The sequence below is a fragment of the Lontra canadensis genome, unplaced genomic scaffold (assembly GCF_010015895.1).
Source record: "Lontra canadensis isolate GAN:19392208 unplaced genomic scaffold, GSC_riverotter_1.0 scaffold225, whole genome shotgun sequence".
NCBI classification, from domain to species: domain Eukaryota; kingdom Metazoa; phylum Chordata; class Mammalia; order Carnivora; family Mustelidae; genus Lontra; species Lontra canadensis.
Window position 1 is genome coordinate 142964 of NW_022631219.1, and position 14719 is coordinate 157682.

Below are 14719 nucleotides of genomic sequence, written 5' to 3' on the forward strand. Positions count from 1 at the left end.
TCAGGAGACCAGAGTCCACCTGGTTCAAGTCAGGAGACCCTACCAATCCCCCAGCCCTGCGCCCACCACCTTGGCATGGGACATTCCAGCCCCTAGGGACTCCCACCTGTCCTCGGGGTCAGCACTGCCTTCTCTGAGTTCACAGGATTATCATTACTCTCAAAAGTTCAGTTTATGTGAAAATACCCTCTCCCTCCAGTGCCTGGGACACAGTAAACATTCTTGGAGCTAAAAAAATACCCTGTTGGAACTGATTTTTTTTTTTCCTAAACTTGAAAAAACACAGCAGACTAGACAAACACCCTAGGGCTTCAGAACATTCCAGGAGCAGCAGCACTAATGATCAAGGAGGGGCCCTGAGCATGATCCCGAACAGAGCGCCAAGGAGAGCAGTGACCGGTCTAGGCAGGGTGGAGTCAGGCCCCAGCCTCAGGCCTCAGGCCCCCCAGCCCAGGTGTTTCATTTATGCTGCTGACGTCCCCAGCGTGTGCCCAGGGAATGGACAGGAGGCCATGGATACCATGTGGGCACGGTGAGACTTGATGCTGTAGGCGGTAGGGAGCAGCACACCAATCACACCTGAGCAGAGAATGAGTTGGAAAGGGAATGAGTCTCCACTGCAGGTAGTCAGGAGCTGGCTGGGGAGGCTCTGCAGGGGCTCCGGGCGCTCAGGCCCGCTCCCCAGAGGGCCCAAGCCACACTCCTAGCTACACCTGGAAGCTCAGCAAGGCAAGTGCGGTTCCCAGACAGGAGGGGTCTCGGGAAGGCCTCCCGGACTCAGCTTCTCCATCTGTCAAGACACGCCTCCCACAGAAGGCGGGATGACAACGGTGAGGAAAGGGTTTGGAAGGGACCTTACAGAGTCCCCAAGCTGTCTCTGAGAAGGGCCTGGTTCTTTCCTGGTCTGGAAGCCCGGGCTAATGGGAGCTCTAGGAGGAGAGTGCATTCCCCGCTCTCCCCTCAGCAGGAGAGGCGCCCTATGCTCCTCACAGTGGGGGAACAGAGAACCAGCTAAATCCACCTTGAGTTAAGGTCAGCGAACAGCAAACAGCCGGGAGGGAAATGTCGTGAAGGGAAAAACAGAGGCCACTGGAGAGCGATGAAGAATCGCAGGCCCTCCGAAGTGCGGCAGCTTGCCAGAGAGGTGAGGGCCACACCACTGCCTGGAAATGTCATTATTTGTTATTTACCACAACAGAGGACAAGAGGCTGCACAAAATTACCGTTCCTGGTAACAGCCACTAAACAGATTTGCCAACACTGTTTCCTGCTGTCCGTGTTCTCTCAAAGCTACCCTGACCAGACCCCAGGAAAAGAGCTGCTAAGCCTGGATGGGGCCTGAGGGGCTTGAGGGCGTGCTGGACAGGTGTCCTCAGGGAGGAGGCCCAACCACGGTCCCCAACACCCTAACCCAAGCCTGAAGAAGCCTTTGCCCGCTCAGTGAGGAGCTGGCCTCCCAGTGATTCTGGTTCACCACTCAAGAACCCCCAGCAGACCCCCCCAACACACGTCCAGCTACTCAGATACCTCAGGGGTGTGACAAATCAGGGTAAGTCCCCAGGCTCACTCTGTAATAGGTCTTCTTCAGGAGGGTGGGCAAGTGCTAGGGTTGGGCACTGCACCCTATGATGGTGGGCTCTAAGGGGAATGCACTTGATCAATACCCTTGGTATCCCACCGGCAAGCTGGGACCAGACAGCACCTTCCTTTGCAGGGTCTCCTTCATGTCTTTAGCTCTCTCTACTTCCCACAGGCTATATGGGCAAAGGGTTGAAATGAGCAGTGAGAGTAGCTCTTCTTTAGCCTATTTCTCTATCTGGAAAATGGGTATAATCACTGCCCTTTGCCTACCTACCTCTGAGGGGGGCTGTGAGGGCCGTGTGGCATCAGAGAAACATCAGAGGCAAAGGAGCTCTCAGAAGCACATGTCAACCCCCACACTGGCTTCCTCCTGCTGAGAGGACAGGGATGCAACCACTGCCAGAGCCAAAGCACACTGGGAAACAAACTGATCACGGCTTTAAAACAAGAAACCCAGCTGAGTTCCGGAGGCTTGAGAAATGAGGTTTAGCTCTCAGCTGCTGCTCCGTGATCTGTGAGGCTGGTGCTGGTCCCCGGGGAGCAGGTCTGGGGCAGGAAGGCTGCAAAGGCTGACGCAGCCTGAGCTTCATAGGAGGAAAGTGCTAGAAGGGCCCAAGAGACCCTCTTACCTCATGGTTTCCCTCTGCTGGGGAGAGGGCAGGGGAGGGGGAGACCGAGGCCCTGGGATGCTGCCCCAGGGTCCCCTGGGGGGATCAGAACAGAGATGTGCCTATGGCAGGCTCTCCTGACTGCAGGTCCACTTGCTGCAGGTGTGGACAGAGCTGGCCGGTACTGGTGACACAGATGCAGATGGCTCGCACCTACAGACGTAGGCACCGCAGTCCCAGCCGCACCCCAGTAGATATGCCCATCCTCGCACTCCCTCCTGGGAAAGAACCTGACCCGCGGCCCCAGCTGGATTGCAGGCTTGGTGGAGGTAGAGGAGTGAGTGTGCTCACGCATGTGCGCCAGAGAAGCCTGAGCTGCAGAGTGGGGCTGTGGCCCTGAGAGAGGTGGGACTGGGGATAGAGGACACACCTAACAGGGAGAGGGGTTGGGCCCCGCGTCCCTCCCCAATCCCGACCCCCAGAGAGTGTTTGTGAACAGCCTAGAAGAGAAGGGTCACAGGGAAGTGTGAAAAATTCTCTTATGTCGTACAGCAACTACAGATGGAATTAAATTTCCATGTATGGACCTGAAGGGGGATATCTTTGATGTTATTGAGTGAAAAAAGAAAAAAAGGTTAAAAAAAAAAAGGAAACCAAAGAGTAAAGAGTGTATTATGGTCCCATTTACAGTTATGTATGTATACACACCTATGCCCACTTGTACACATGTGGAGACAGAAGGGGGCAGAAGGACAAATGCCCAGGCTGTGAAAGATGGGGTGGGGAACTGAATTTTACATGCTCTGTACTGTTTGATTTCTAGAATTATTATGCAGTTACCATATGCCAGGCACTGTTTCTAAGAGCTTACCACATACCTCACTCCTTCCGCCCCTCCCGCCCCTGTGTGAGGTAGGTGCTATCCCTAGTCTTCATTTCCAGGTCAGGAAACTGAGGCAGAGAGGGGAGAGGCAATTCACTCAAGGGAGGTGGTGAACACAGGCAGCACCTCTATGCAAAGGTGAAAAGTATTTTTTGAAATTCCAAGGGGGAAAATAAATTCTAGACGAAGATAACCAATACAAATAAGGGGAGGCTATCTTAAGAAATCCTTTAATACTCTGGGCCCCAGCAACACCCCCAGCCCCCCCACGACACATACCCCTCCTCACTTCTGAGGGCCTGGCACCCTGTGGGGATGTTAACAGGTTGGGACAAGGGTTGGCACACTTTTTTGGCAAAAGGCCAGAAAGTAAGCATTTTAGGCTCTCTGTCACAATGACTCAAGGGTGCCACTGTCAAGTCAAAGCAGCTGTATATGAATTGGCAGAGCCTGTTCCCACAGAACTTGATGGACACTGAAACTTAAATTTCATATAACTTGCATGTGTCACAAGATATATATCTTCAATTTTTTCAACCATTTGCAAATGTAAAAACCATTCCAGTTCAAAGGCTGTACAAAAATTGGTATTGACCCCCGACGGAGTGCCCCCCAGACCTTGGGTCCCTGGTGCAGGAGAGGAACAGGGAGCAGGCAGCGTCCCCAGAATGCCACACTCAGAGCTGGAGGCGCAGGTGCTGGCAGAGTCAGGGCTCAAGGTGAAGCCCGAGTAGGGGCACTGTCAAGAGGGAGCACAAGAAGGTGGCCCCACAAGGGATAATCAGGAGGCTGGGGCAGCGCCTACCCCAGAGCAGAGGAGAACCAGCCCTCCCTGGTGGCCCAGCTCTCTCCCACAGCCTCTGCCCCCCAGCAGCCTACTGGGCAGCTCCCCTGACATTTACATGGATCCATCCTTCTCAGGGTGATCCCTGTCACACCTGGGTGACCTGACTGTATGGAGCAGGTGCCCAGTGACCCATCCTGGCTCACTTGCTGTACAGAGAGGCCCTGACACTTCAAAAGCAGGACACCCACGTGGGGACAGTAAGTCACAGAAATGTCTCTGGATGAGTCATTTAGGCAGGGTCAAAGGGAGAAGACAGCTGCCCCCTACTCTCCCAACATGCTACATGAGGTGGGAGTCTTCTACTCAACCCAGATCTTCACTTTCTCCCAGGTCACTTCAGTCTCGCCCACCCCCGCAACATCCACCTCTGGGCTGCTCGTCTCCCTCCAGGGTCCCTCTTCAGATGCTGAGGCCTCGGATCTTGCATGCCCCACCTGGTCCTGCCAGCCACTCCCCAGGCCTGCTCCTGCCCCAGCCCCGCATACCAGTCCCTGAGCACAAGCATAGCACCTGGGTAAGGCCATCTGGCCCTGCCACTGACCCTCGTGCGGCCAGGCGAGGGACACACACACACCTGTTTCCTCCCCTGCAAAGTGGGGACCATGGCGTCCCAGGGCGACGGCAGCTCAGTGGGCTCCAATCACTGGCGGCTTCTGTTATTTACAACTCCTTTCTGTCTTTTGAGTCTCCATCCCGGTGTTCCTCTCTGAATTCAGGCCCCTGTTATTACTACTTGGATAATTCAGCATCCAGCAGGCTCCCCAACCCACTATGCATTCCCTCCTCCAAATCTGTCTTTGGAAGGAACCTCCCCAAAGACCCACCTGTTTGTCCTTCCCTTTTTCACACCCTTCGATGGCTTTGCTGCCTATAGGATCCTCAGCAGCCCGCTGGATTCCTTCCTTCCCCCGGCCTGTCTCTCCCCCTCCACCTGCCCCCCACCGGCACTCCCCCACACCCTCAACTGCCAGCTATGGCCCCTGGGCCACCAGTCTGAGCTCTCCCTCTCACCCTGCCTCTACACAGCTGTGTCTCCTGAAACGCCCTCCCCTGGGACCTCAGAGCCCACCCTCCTGGGTGCAGACGGCTGAGAACCAGCTCTTCTCTGCAGCCCTCCAGCTCTCCTGGGGCCCTGTGCTCCGGATCCTGGATCACAACACACCTCTGTGCTACACATTCTCACACAGCCCCGCACTGTCGGTCACCACCGGTGAGCTCTGGGAGGCGGGGCTTGGCGGGAAGCTGGGCTGGGCGAGAGTCCCCAGAGGGCCTCAGGGAATGACCCAGTGGCCACAACTCCCCCGCCTTCTCTCTCTGGGAAGCTCCTGGCCTTGATCTCGGAAGGCTTCGTGCTTCCCAGAGGCCACCCTCGCTTGTCAGCTCCTCTGCTGCTTTTGTCCTGATGACCCTGAGATCAAGGTCAGCGGCACAACGGAGTGAACAGAATGGGCTCTGAACTGCACAGAATGGCCAAGAAAGAAGCCAGCGTGGGGGCAGAAAAGCCACGCCACAGGCACCGGAACAGCAAGAGAGAAGTGTGCCCTTGTGGAGATATTCTGTTCCTCAGATGCTGGAGGGAGGCAAACGTTGCCTCCTGTGTGTGTGTGTGCGCATGTGCGTGTGGTGTCTGGTCCATCCTCCTGCAAGAGCAGCCAACTCAATTCCTGCCAAGCAGCCTGGGCAACACATAAGCAGCCAGAGCAGGCCCGCAGGGCAGACGAATTAAGTGACTTTTCCTGGGAATTGAGGAAACATGAGTAGCTGAATGAAAAAAATTCATCTTGGTAATGAGGCACAAACACACGTCTTCTACATCTGAATTAGGTCGAGGAGGAGAAAGGACAAGGCGAGGAGAGAGGACGTGGCTCCTGTTGGAGGAGGCTGCTGTTTTTGCTGCTGGGGATGGGGGCGGGACAGGGGGCTGGACTGGGCGTGGGGGCAGGGCTCAGGCATGACCTTCAGACATCCAGGAGGCGGACCCATGAGAACCTACCCCCTCCCAGTCCTCCTGCACCTTTGATGGCATTGTGAAAACAGTGTGGGTGCCATGGAGACCTGCAGGACAGCTCCTCAGGAAAGGAGACACAGAATCGCAGTGGCAATGCCACTTCTGGAGAGGATGGAAAGCAGAGCCTTGAAGAGAGATTTGCATATCCATATTCCTCACAGCACTACTCACACAGCAAGAATGTGAAAGCAACCCACATTCCCACCGACCGACGCACACATCGACAAAGTGGGTTAGGTACACCCAGTGGAGTATTATTTGGCCTTACAAAGGTGGGAAATTCTGACACAGACTCCCACATGCACGAACCCTGGAGACATCACGCTAAGTGAAAGAAGCCAGTCACAAAAAGACAAACGCTCCAGGATTGTTTATATGAGGCACCTGGAGAAGTCAGACTCCCAGAGACAAGAAGTAGGCTGGCGGGTGACAGGAACTGGGGTGGGTGGGAATGGAGGTTAGTGTTTAATGGGTGCAGAGTTTCGGATTTGCAAGATGAGAAAGTTCTGGAGATGGATGTTGATGTTAGACAACAATGTGAATGGACTTAATGCCCCGGAACTGTATCCTTAAAAATGGTTAAAATCATAAATTTTATGGAATGTACATTTTACACAAATTAAAACAACATTTCTAAAAACTGCCTCCTGTTTTGGGGGACTCAAGCACATCAAAGGAGCAGGGTGGAACAGCCCTCACCATGTAGGTCTGACAAGGGGCAGCCTACAGAGATCTGAAGGGTCATCTGTGGGGCCCTCTCCCTCCCCAGGCTTCCCGGCCTTCTTTCCTCTGCTTCTCATTTGTGCCTCGCTCTTCCCCCTCAGCATCTTGTCCACTCACCCCTCCCTTCCCTGGGCCTGGGACGCTTTCTTCAGATCCAATGTCAATTTCTTGTCACTGTCTCAGCTCAATGTCATCTCACAGGGGCCCACACCATGCATCCAAAATAAAACAGCTCCTTACTACTCCTGCCCCACTGGCTGTCACTGTGCCTCCCCCTGTTCCCTATGGTTTTGTCTGCCGCTTTCTGGAATTAGCGTATTTAGTTATTCTTGACCATCTTGCCTTTCTAGGTCATCCACTTCACAGAGGTGAGGCAGGGCCCCAGTGTGTAGCCAGGATGCTCAGGATCGGCCTGCTTGGTTTCAAATCCTGGCTCCCCAACTAACTTGCTGAGGTCCCCTGGGTGAGGCTTAACCGCTCAGTGCCTCAGTTTCCCCATCTGTAAAAGGTCAATGAGGACAGTGCTGACCCCACAGGGTTGTTAGCAGGACTGAGTACGTTCATGCGTGAAAAGCGCTTACAACACTGTTTGCACCGCCAGTGAGAGGAGTTACTAGCCCCGCTTCCGAGGGCTGGGCTGCCTCCTGCCTTGTTCATCGCTGGTACCGCCACGGCCTGGAACACAGTCAGTGCCCAATAAAGACTGCAGAATGAGCGGAGGACAAAATTCTGCAGACAGACAGCCCTTCATGAAAGTCCATTTCATTTGCAAGGCCTAGGGAGCGGAGCTGCCCCTAAGAGGAAGTGAAAGTTCCCCAAGAGGGCTGCTCCATTCTGTTGCCGGCATCAGCCTCTGGCCCCTCAAGGTGGGCTCGACCCACCCCAGGTATTTAGCTTTCGCACTGGGAACATCCAGAGAACATGCAGGCTGCTTGGGAAGGTTTTGGGAAAAGGACTAGTAGAGCTGTTTCCCCCAGTGGTGGTGAGGGCAGCCAGCCAGCCCCACTGCTAGCACTGGATGGAGCACAGGTGGGAGGGTGGCCTCCAGACAGGGCCATCTGGGTGTGGGGGGGTCCCCAAAGGCATCGTCCATGCTGACACAGATACCCAATCTGGGAGGGGGTCCCACATCGAGCTCCTTGCTCAGAGTGGGGCCTGCTTATCCCTCTGGCCCTCCCCCTGCTTGTGCTCCCTCTCTCCCTCACAAATAAATAAAAGCTTGAATAAATAAATAAATAAATAAATCCGAGATCCATGTAGAATTGACTTTTGTAACCAGTGTGAGGTAAGTCAAGATACATTTTTTTTTTCCAGATGAATATCCAAACAGCTTTGCATTATTTATTCAAAAGACCATTCTCTGCCCATCAGTGGCTCCACTGCCCTAAATTGCACTTTTTATTTTCTCTCATCTTTGTCTCTGGTCTATGGGAATACTGATTTTCTGACAAGTAGTATTAAACTTCTAGGCAACAACCCTGCTAATAAATCCACCTACTAATTGTGACCATTTGTATTTAAATTCTGTCAGACGCTCTCGTTACATAATGACGTTATTCACAGAGGATGACAGCTTTAGCTCTGCTTCTCCAATCTGTACACCATACATTTCTTTCCTTGCCTGATTGCACTGGGCCGGGGCTAGTTCAATGTTAGATAGAAGCAGTTATAAACATACATAGAACTTGTCTTATTCTTGATTTTAAAGAAAAGTTCTTGATATTTAACCCGTGAATATGCTTCTTCTCCTGCATTCTTTAGAAAGATGAAACCCTGGGGCGCCTGGGTGGCTCAGTGGGTTAAAGCCTCTGCCTTCGGCTCAGGTCATGATCTCAGGGTCCTGAGATTGAGCCCCGCATCGGGCTCTCTGCTCAGCTGGGAGCCTGTTTCCCCACCTCTCTCTCTCTGCCTGCCTCTCTGCTTACTTGTGATTTCTGTCAAATAAATAAATAAAATCTTTAAAAAAAAAAAAAAAAAAAAGGAAAGATGAAACCCTGCTTCTCCAAGGAAGGGAAATGCTGTGACTGCTTTGGCCTGAAGGAGAGGAGGCCCAGCATGGCTCAGCAAACACCCCCGGGGGACCCAGCTCCCCACCACCCGTCTGGGTAACCCAAGCAGGCCACGTGACCTCAACTGAACCCTTACTCTCCAGCTATGACTGGGGAACAGCCTCACCACCCCTGCTCTCCCTATAGCTTCGTCCTGAGGATCAAACAAGTTTTGTTAAAGAGCGTTCTAAAGCCCAAGGGACATTGTAAGGTAAGAAAGACCACAGGTTTGGTGTCCACTGTTTGCAAGAGCAAGGATGGCCTGAGGGAGGCTGTGGGGACCCTGAGCTGGGGTGTGTGTGGTGTGGGGGTGGGGAGGTGTGGGGGAGGGCAAGGCGAGCAGAGGGCCCTAAACATAGGCCTGAGTCTGAGCCGGTGGTGGGGGCTAGTGCTGGGGCTGGGATCTTAGAGCAGAAGCTTTCTTCTTCCCTGGGGACTCAGCACATACTGTGGCGTCCACTGTTTTCCGGGCAGGCCCCTCTGTCCACACCTCGGAACACATTTTGTCTGAGACCAGAACAGCTGCGACTGCTTCCCTGTCACGGTGACAATGCCGTCCCAGGCTCAGGCTGGCTCTGCAGCAGCTCCGTCTGGCCTCCCCCGTGGTTGGTGCAGACAAGGCTCTCAATCAAACCGAAAGCTGGCTGACTCAGCTGCTAAGCAATCAGAAGCGCTAGGCCTCTCTAATTAGCAGCCGGCCCCTCTCCCTTCCCACCACACCCCTCCCATGAGGGCTGGTGGCCCGGGCGTGCAGGCCCAATTACGGAGGGGGTCACCACACCAAGGCCTGCCCGGCATCACAGGCTCTGCTGGCACACTCATTAGCTTGTGGCTGCTGAATGTGCCAGGGATCTTGCTGGGGATAGCTCCATGTGGCCAGGAGCACCTGAGACTTAGATCTGGACACTTCCCAGATCTCCCAGCGTCCCTTCTGCAGCCTGCCCCCACCCCCACACCGGGACTGCAACCCATGCGTGTGCATAGTAACAGCACTGGCAGGCAGGCAGGGGGCCCACGGCCCCCCATCACGCAGGACGGACCCAGTAACCTCTCACTCTGGCCTGGCTGCAGTCTAGGACCCGCTTTTCCTCCTGCGACCCTCCATCACCCACCTGCTTCGATACAGTGAAAAGATGGACTTTCTTAGAACATGGCCTCCATGCCGTGCTGCCTCATGTCCAGCCCCACTGTCTCATCCCCAAGGACAGGCAGCGCCTAACTCGACACTTACTGTCGCTTTATGTCCCCCTGCCATCCACTCACCAGACAGCAGAGAGGCTCATCACTTATAAAGACAAATCAGATCACGTCACACCACGCTCACAACACTCCACTGGCATCCCATGAAACTTAGAATCAAATCTCAACTCCTGACCTTGACTTATGAAGCTCTCATGTGATGGCCATGTCCACCTCTGCCCCAGAGGCCTTCATCAGTTCCCTGAACATGCCCAGCTGCTTTCCCCCTCAGGAACTTCATGCTGGCTGCTCCCTCTGCCTGGAACACTTTTCCTTCCAGATCTTCCCAGAGCTGGGTCCTGCTTGTGCTCAGGTCTAAGCTCAGAATGGCCCTCCTAGTTGTACCCTACCACACTGCCCTGTTCTAACTCACTACAGAGCCCTTAGTCTACCGGATAGTATTTTGTTTGTTTGCTGTTCCCCTTCTCCCACCCCTGGAAAAAAGCTCCATGAGAGCAAGGGCTTTGTCTCTCTTGCTCATAGTATTGCCTGCACCTAGAACAGGGCCTGCATATAGTGGGCCCTCTACTATTTGCAGAATGAATGAATGAATGAACGAACAAATGAATGACACCATCTTCTCAAGGATGAAGAAGAAAACATGCAAATGCCTACTTGCACCCTCTCCTCCCACTTCTACCCAGGAGCACTTCCCTTGGAAACCCAAAGGCCTCTTCACCTTGCTGCCCAAGCCAAGATCAGATTCTCAGTCCGCAGCAAGATATGAACAATTTCAAACTGGACCAGCCCAGGGCTGTCTGGGTTAAGCCCATGGCTCAGTTGGTTAAGCTTCTGCCTTAGGCTAACATTGTGATCCTGGGGTCCTGGGATCAAGCCACATATAGGGCTCCCTGCTCAGCAGGAGTTCCATCTTTGGAAATCTCTCTCTCTCCCTTTCCCTCTGTGTGTGCTCTCTCTCTGTCTCTAGCTCTTACTCTCTCTCAAATAAATAAATAAATAAAACCTTAAAAAAGAGAAAAACTGGAACAGCCCAGTACTCCAGGGTACAATGGGGTGGGGAGTGTCCAGAGCATCTAGAAGAACATTTTTTACCACCCCTCCCCAAGCAGCTGGGATCCTCCCCTGGGGTTCCCACTGTTGTCTAGGAAATGACTCTCCAAGGATCCTTCACCAGTCAAGACAGCATCCTGCCCCAATAGCAGAGGTCCCATACTTTTCCAGGCGAAGAGACAAGCCTCTGCCCCCTCGTCATGGTCCTTCAAACCTGAACATTAATAGCAGTTGTGGGTTGAGGGGCAGAAAGGGGAAATGGGATGCTGGGCCCCACTGTCCTAGGCAGAAGTCATAAAGTACAACCCAATCTGCCCAAGGGCTGGGAGCAAGACATTCTGAGTCCCTCTGCCCACTGCCTATGTTGGTATCTAGCCCGGGGCCATGGAAGGGTTAAGGAGAGGCGGGTACAGGAGTGCCCACCCCTATCCTGCCACCCAGGCCCCGGTCACATCTCCACTGTTCTTGAGACCCTTCACCAGCGACTCCACAGTCCTTAGCCCAGGTCACCACATGTCCCAGAACAGGCGGGGAAATGATCTAGCTGAAATCCTGACTTTTCCACTTATTAGTTCAGTGTATTGACCCTTTTGCATCTGGGTTCCCTCACCCAGTTTTTGAATGCCACTCAAAATGACCTTATCAAGGTTGCCAACAGCTTTCACGCAGCTAAGTCCATGTTTACTTCTTTGACTTCTCTATATCCTACAGTCCTCTCGGCTCTAGCCACTTCACTCCACCCCATCCCCAATCTTCTATTTCCTATTATTTCTTCCTAGAATGTATTGCTTCATGAAACATTCTTATTTATTTGATCATTATTTGGTTTTTGTTCCTTCATCCAATATAATCTCAAGAGAGAAGTTTCTATCTCTATCTTGTTAACTAAAATAACTTGAGGCTTAAAACAAATGGAAGATAAGTAACAGTAAAACTAGAGTAAAAACAAAGGAAAGAGGGAGATATGGTATCTTGGGAACAGCTCTCTAACCTAGGAGGGTAGTAAAGGGAAGTCCCATGATGACAGCTATGCAGCAATAAGTTTACACTGGAGTAGGACTAAAGGTCCAAAAGAGGGAAAAATGTAGGCTCCATGCAATAGACAGTAAAATTGGGATGCTAAATAATCCTAAGGATTGGAAGGCACATTATTCTTGGGTCAGTAAGAAATGAAAGGCAATTAGAAACTCCAGGAAAAACAAAAAGTTATTTTAAGAAGTCTGGGACTCAATCTGAAACAATTTAATATGTGGCACCATTTAAGTAACCAGTGGAGTATAAGAAAAGGGAAAAATCCACTTCACTTTGCAGCAAAGATCATTCTCATTTGAGGGACCAGGGATCGAGAGCAGATCAACAGAATTAGAAGTATAATCCTAGCACGCTGTTTTGCCCTGAGGAGAATTTTAGTTCTTTAATAACTAATAAAGTTTTCTGAGTACTTCTGTGCCAGACAAGGTTTTTAAGACCCAATGAATATAATATTTAATCCTCACAATTTTCTAAGGTACATTATCCCTATTTTACAGATGAGGAAGATGAGGCTCAAAATATTAAACCAGTTTTCTGAGATCATCCAGCTAGTGGAAAAGCTGAATTTATACCCAGGCCTGTGAGACCCAGAGGTCCACTCCCCGGAGTTGGTCCTAGAAGCCAGACCATTCAACCATAGGCTCTAACTCTTCTTGCCAAGAAGGACAGGATATCATGTGCACACACCTGCACACAAGGACACACACTGACACGCACAACATACACTCCTAGAAGCCAGGGTGTAAAGTCACAGAGCAGGTCCAGATTGGGAAGCCAGAGCAGGGTCTTACCTTCCTGCAGTCTTTGCAGAATACTGATGAGCTGCCCAAGAAGCCTAGCACCTCCCCACAGAGCAGACACTGGGAAAGGCCATTCCCCATCACGTTCCGCCTCATGGTCTCCAGCCGCTCCACCAGCCGTCTGCAGCACAGGACAGAGTCAGATGGATGTGTTTCCTGTTCCCAACCTGACCACTGCCCCAGTATGGCTGCCATGGGGCCCCAGCACTATACCAGGGCCCATGTGCTGTACCCTCACTTGGGATACTGTTCCCTGCCCCACCCTTTTTCCAGGCTACCTTCTAATCATTCATTTGCTCACCAATTATTAATTGAGTACCTACAATGTGCCATGCCCTGGGGATATTGTAGCAAACAAGCCAGAGACAGACATGCTCTCATAGAACAATAAAGAGAAAGCCCATAAAAAGTCAACAAGCAAACTGACTTCAGACAGGGGGAGTGCTATGAAATCAAGTAAGTGTGTAGGGAGAAGACTGAGAGGGAGCATGTCTGGTGGAGATCAGTGAAGGCCTCTGTGAGAACATGTGAACTGAGAGCTAAAGGATGACAAGGCAAAACCAGGCGAAAAGCAGGGCAGGGTGGGGGGCACTCCAGGTAGAGGGAAGAGCGTTGGGCGGGGGGGTGGCAAAGACAAAGGCTTTGGCATATGAGAACCTCCAGGAGCCCAGTGTGGCCATTCCCTTGTGAGCCTGCAGGATCCTGGGATAAAAGGAGGCTGGAGGGGTGAGAAGGGGGCAGGTTACATTGGTTTTGTAGGACACAAAATAGGATTTGGATTATTTTCTAAGATCAACATGAAGCCACTGAAGAATTTTAAGTAGAGGTGGGATTTGATCTAAGGGACATTTGAATTTTTTTTTAATTCTTTAAAATTCTTATTTATTTATTCATTTATGTAAGTAATTTCTACACCTGACGTGTGGCTCAAACTTACTACCCCAAGATCAAGAGTCGCAGGTTCTTCTGAGTCAACCAGGTGCCCCCCGAGTGGCAGTTTTCAAAGCTCACTCCTAGAAATCCAGGACTACAACAAGGGAGTGCAGGTGAGGAAGCCAACAGGAGATGCTGGGAGGCCCAGTAAAGGGGCACTGAGGCAGCATTCATGGAAATGGAGTACAGGAGGTCAGAGAGAGAGAGAAGGAGACCTGGGATGATGTAGAGGTTTTGGTTTGAGCAAGTGGCTAAATGAAGAAGCTGAAGGAAGAAAGAAAAGAGCTTCCCTTCGAACCTCTGACGCCGGGTGTCCAGGAGCCATCACTGAAACGTGCTAAGCCTAGGACAGGGGACTCTCCTCAGGGTCCCATGGCCCCTCAGCCCACCATGACCCCTTCTTTTCATGGCAACACTACAACCCTCACAAAACTAGTGGCCACTTCTGTTTTGTTGGCCACTATATCTCCAGTCCCCAGGGGACACACAGGGAAAGTTCTTGAATGAAGGAACACAGGACAGAGTGCAGGTATGTTATCTCAACCTCCCAGGGAGGAGGATGTTATTTCCCCCATTTTAAAGATAAGAAGACTGAGGCTGAGAGATGTAAAGTCACTTCCCACCAGCGTTACATAGTTCCTAAGAGGCAGAGCCCAGGGCGCAACATCTAGGCCCCCTCTCCCTATACTCTCCCCTGAGGTGATCAGGGGAGAATATACCGCCTGGGTGGCTCAGTGGGTTAAGGCCTCTGCCTTTGGCTCAGGTCATGCATGATTCCAGGGTCCTGGGATTGAGCCCTGCATTGGGCTCTCTGCTCAGCAAGAAGCCTGCTTCTCCCTCTTCCTGCTACTCCCCCTGCTTGTGCTCTTTCTCTTTCTCTCACTGACAAAATAAATAGATTCTTAAAAAAAAAAAAACAACTGCATTTCTACAATGTCTGACTTTTTAAATGATCACATATTTTAACAAAAAAGATGAATAGAACAAGGAGATCAGAATCAAATTA

The 14719-nt window shown here is 51.9% G+C and overlaps 1 protein-coding gene across 5 annotated transcripts in view; it reads right to left on the reverse strand.

The window, feature by feature from the left end:
- The window catches only part of RPH3AL (rabphilin 3A like (without C2 domains)), a 138234-nt gene that overhangs the window by 65825 nt on the left and 57690 nt on the right, over nt 1-14719 (reverse strand). For all 5 annotated transcript variants that reach the window (XM_032849363.1, XM_032849358.1, XM_032849359.1 and 2 more), the window contains one exon: nt 12772-12901. In XM_032849363.1, coding sequence (XP_032705254.1) covers nt 12772-12901 — 130 coding nt within the window. The remainder of the gene's footprint in view (nt 1-12771; nt 12902-14719) is intronic.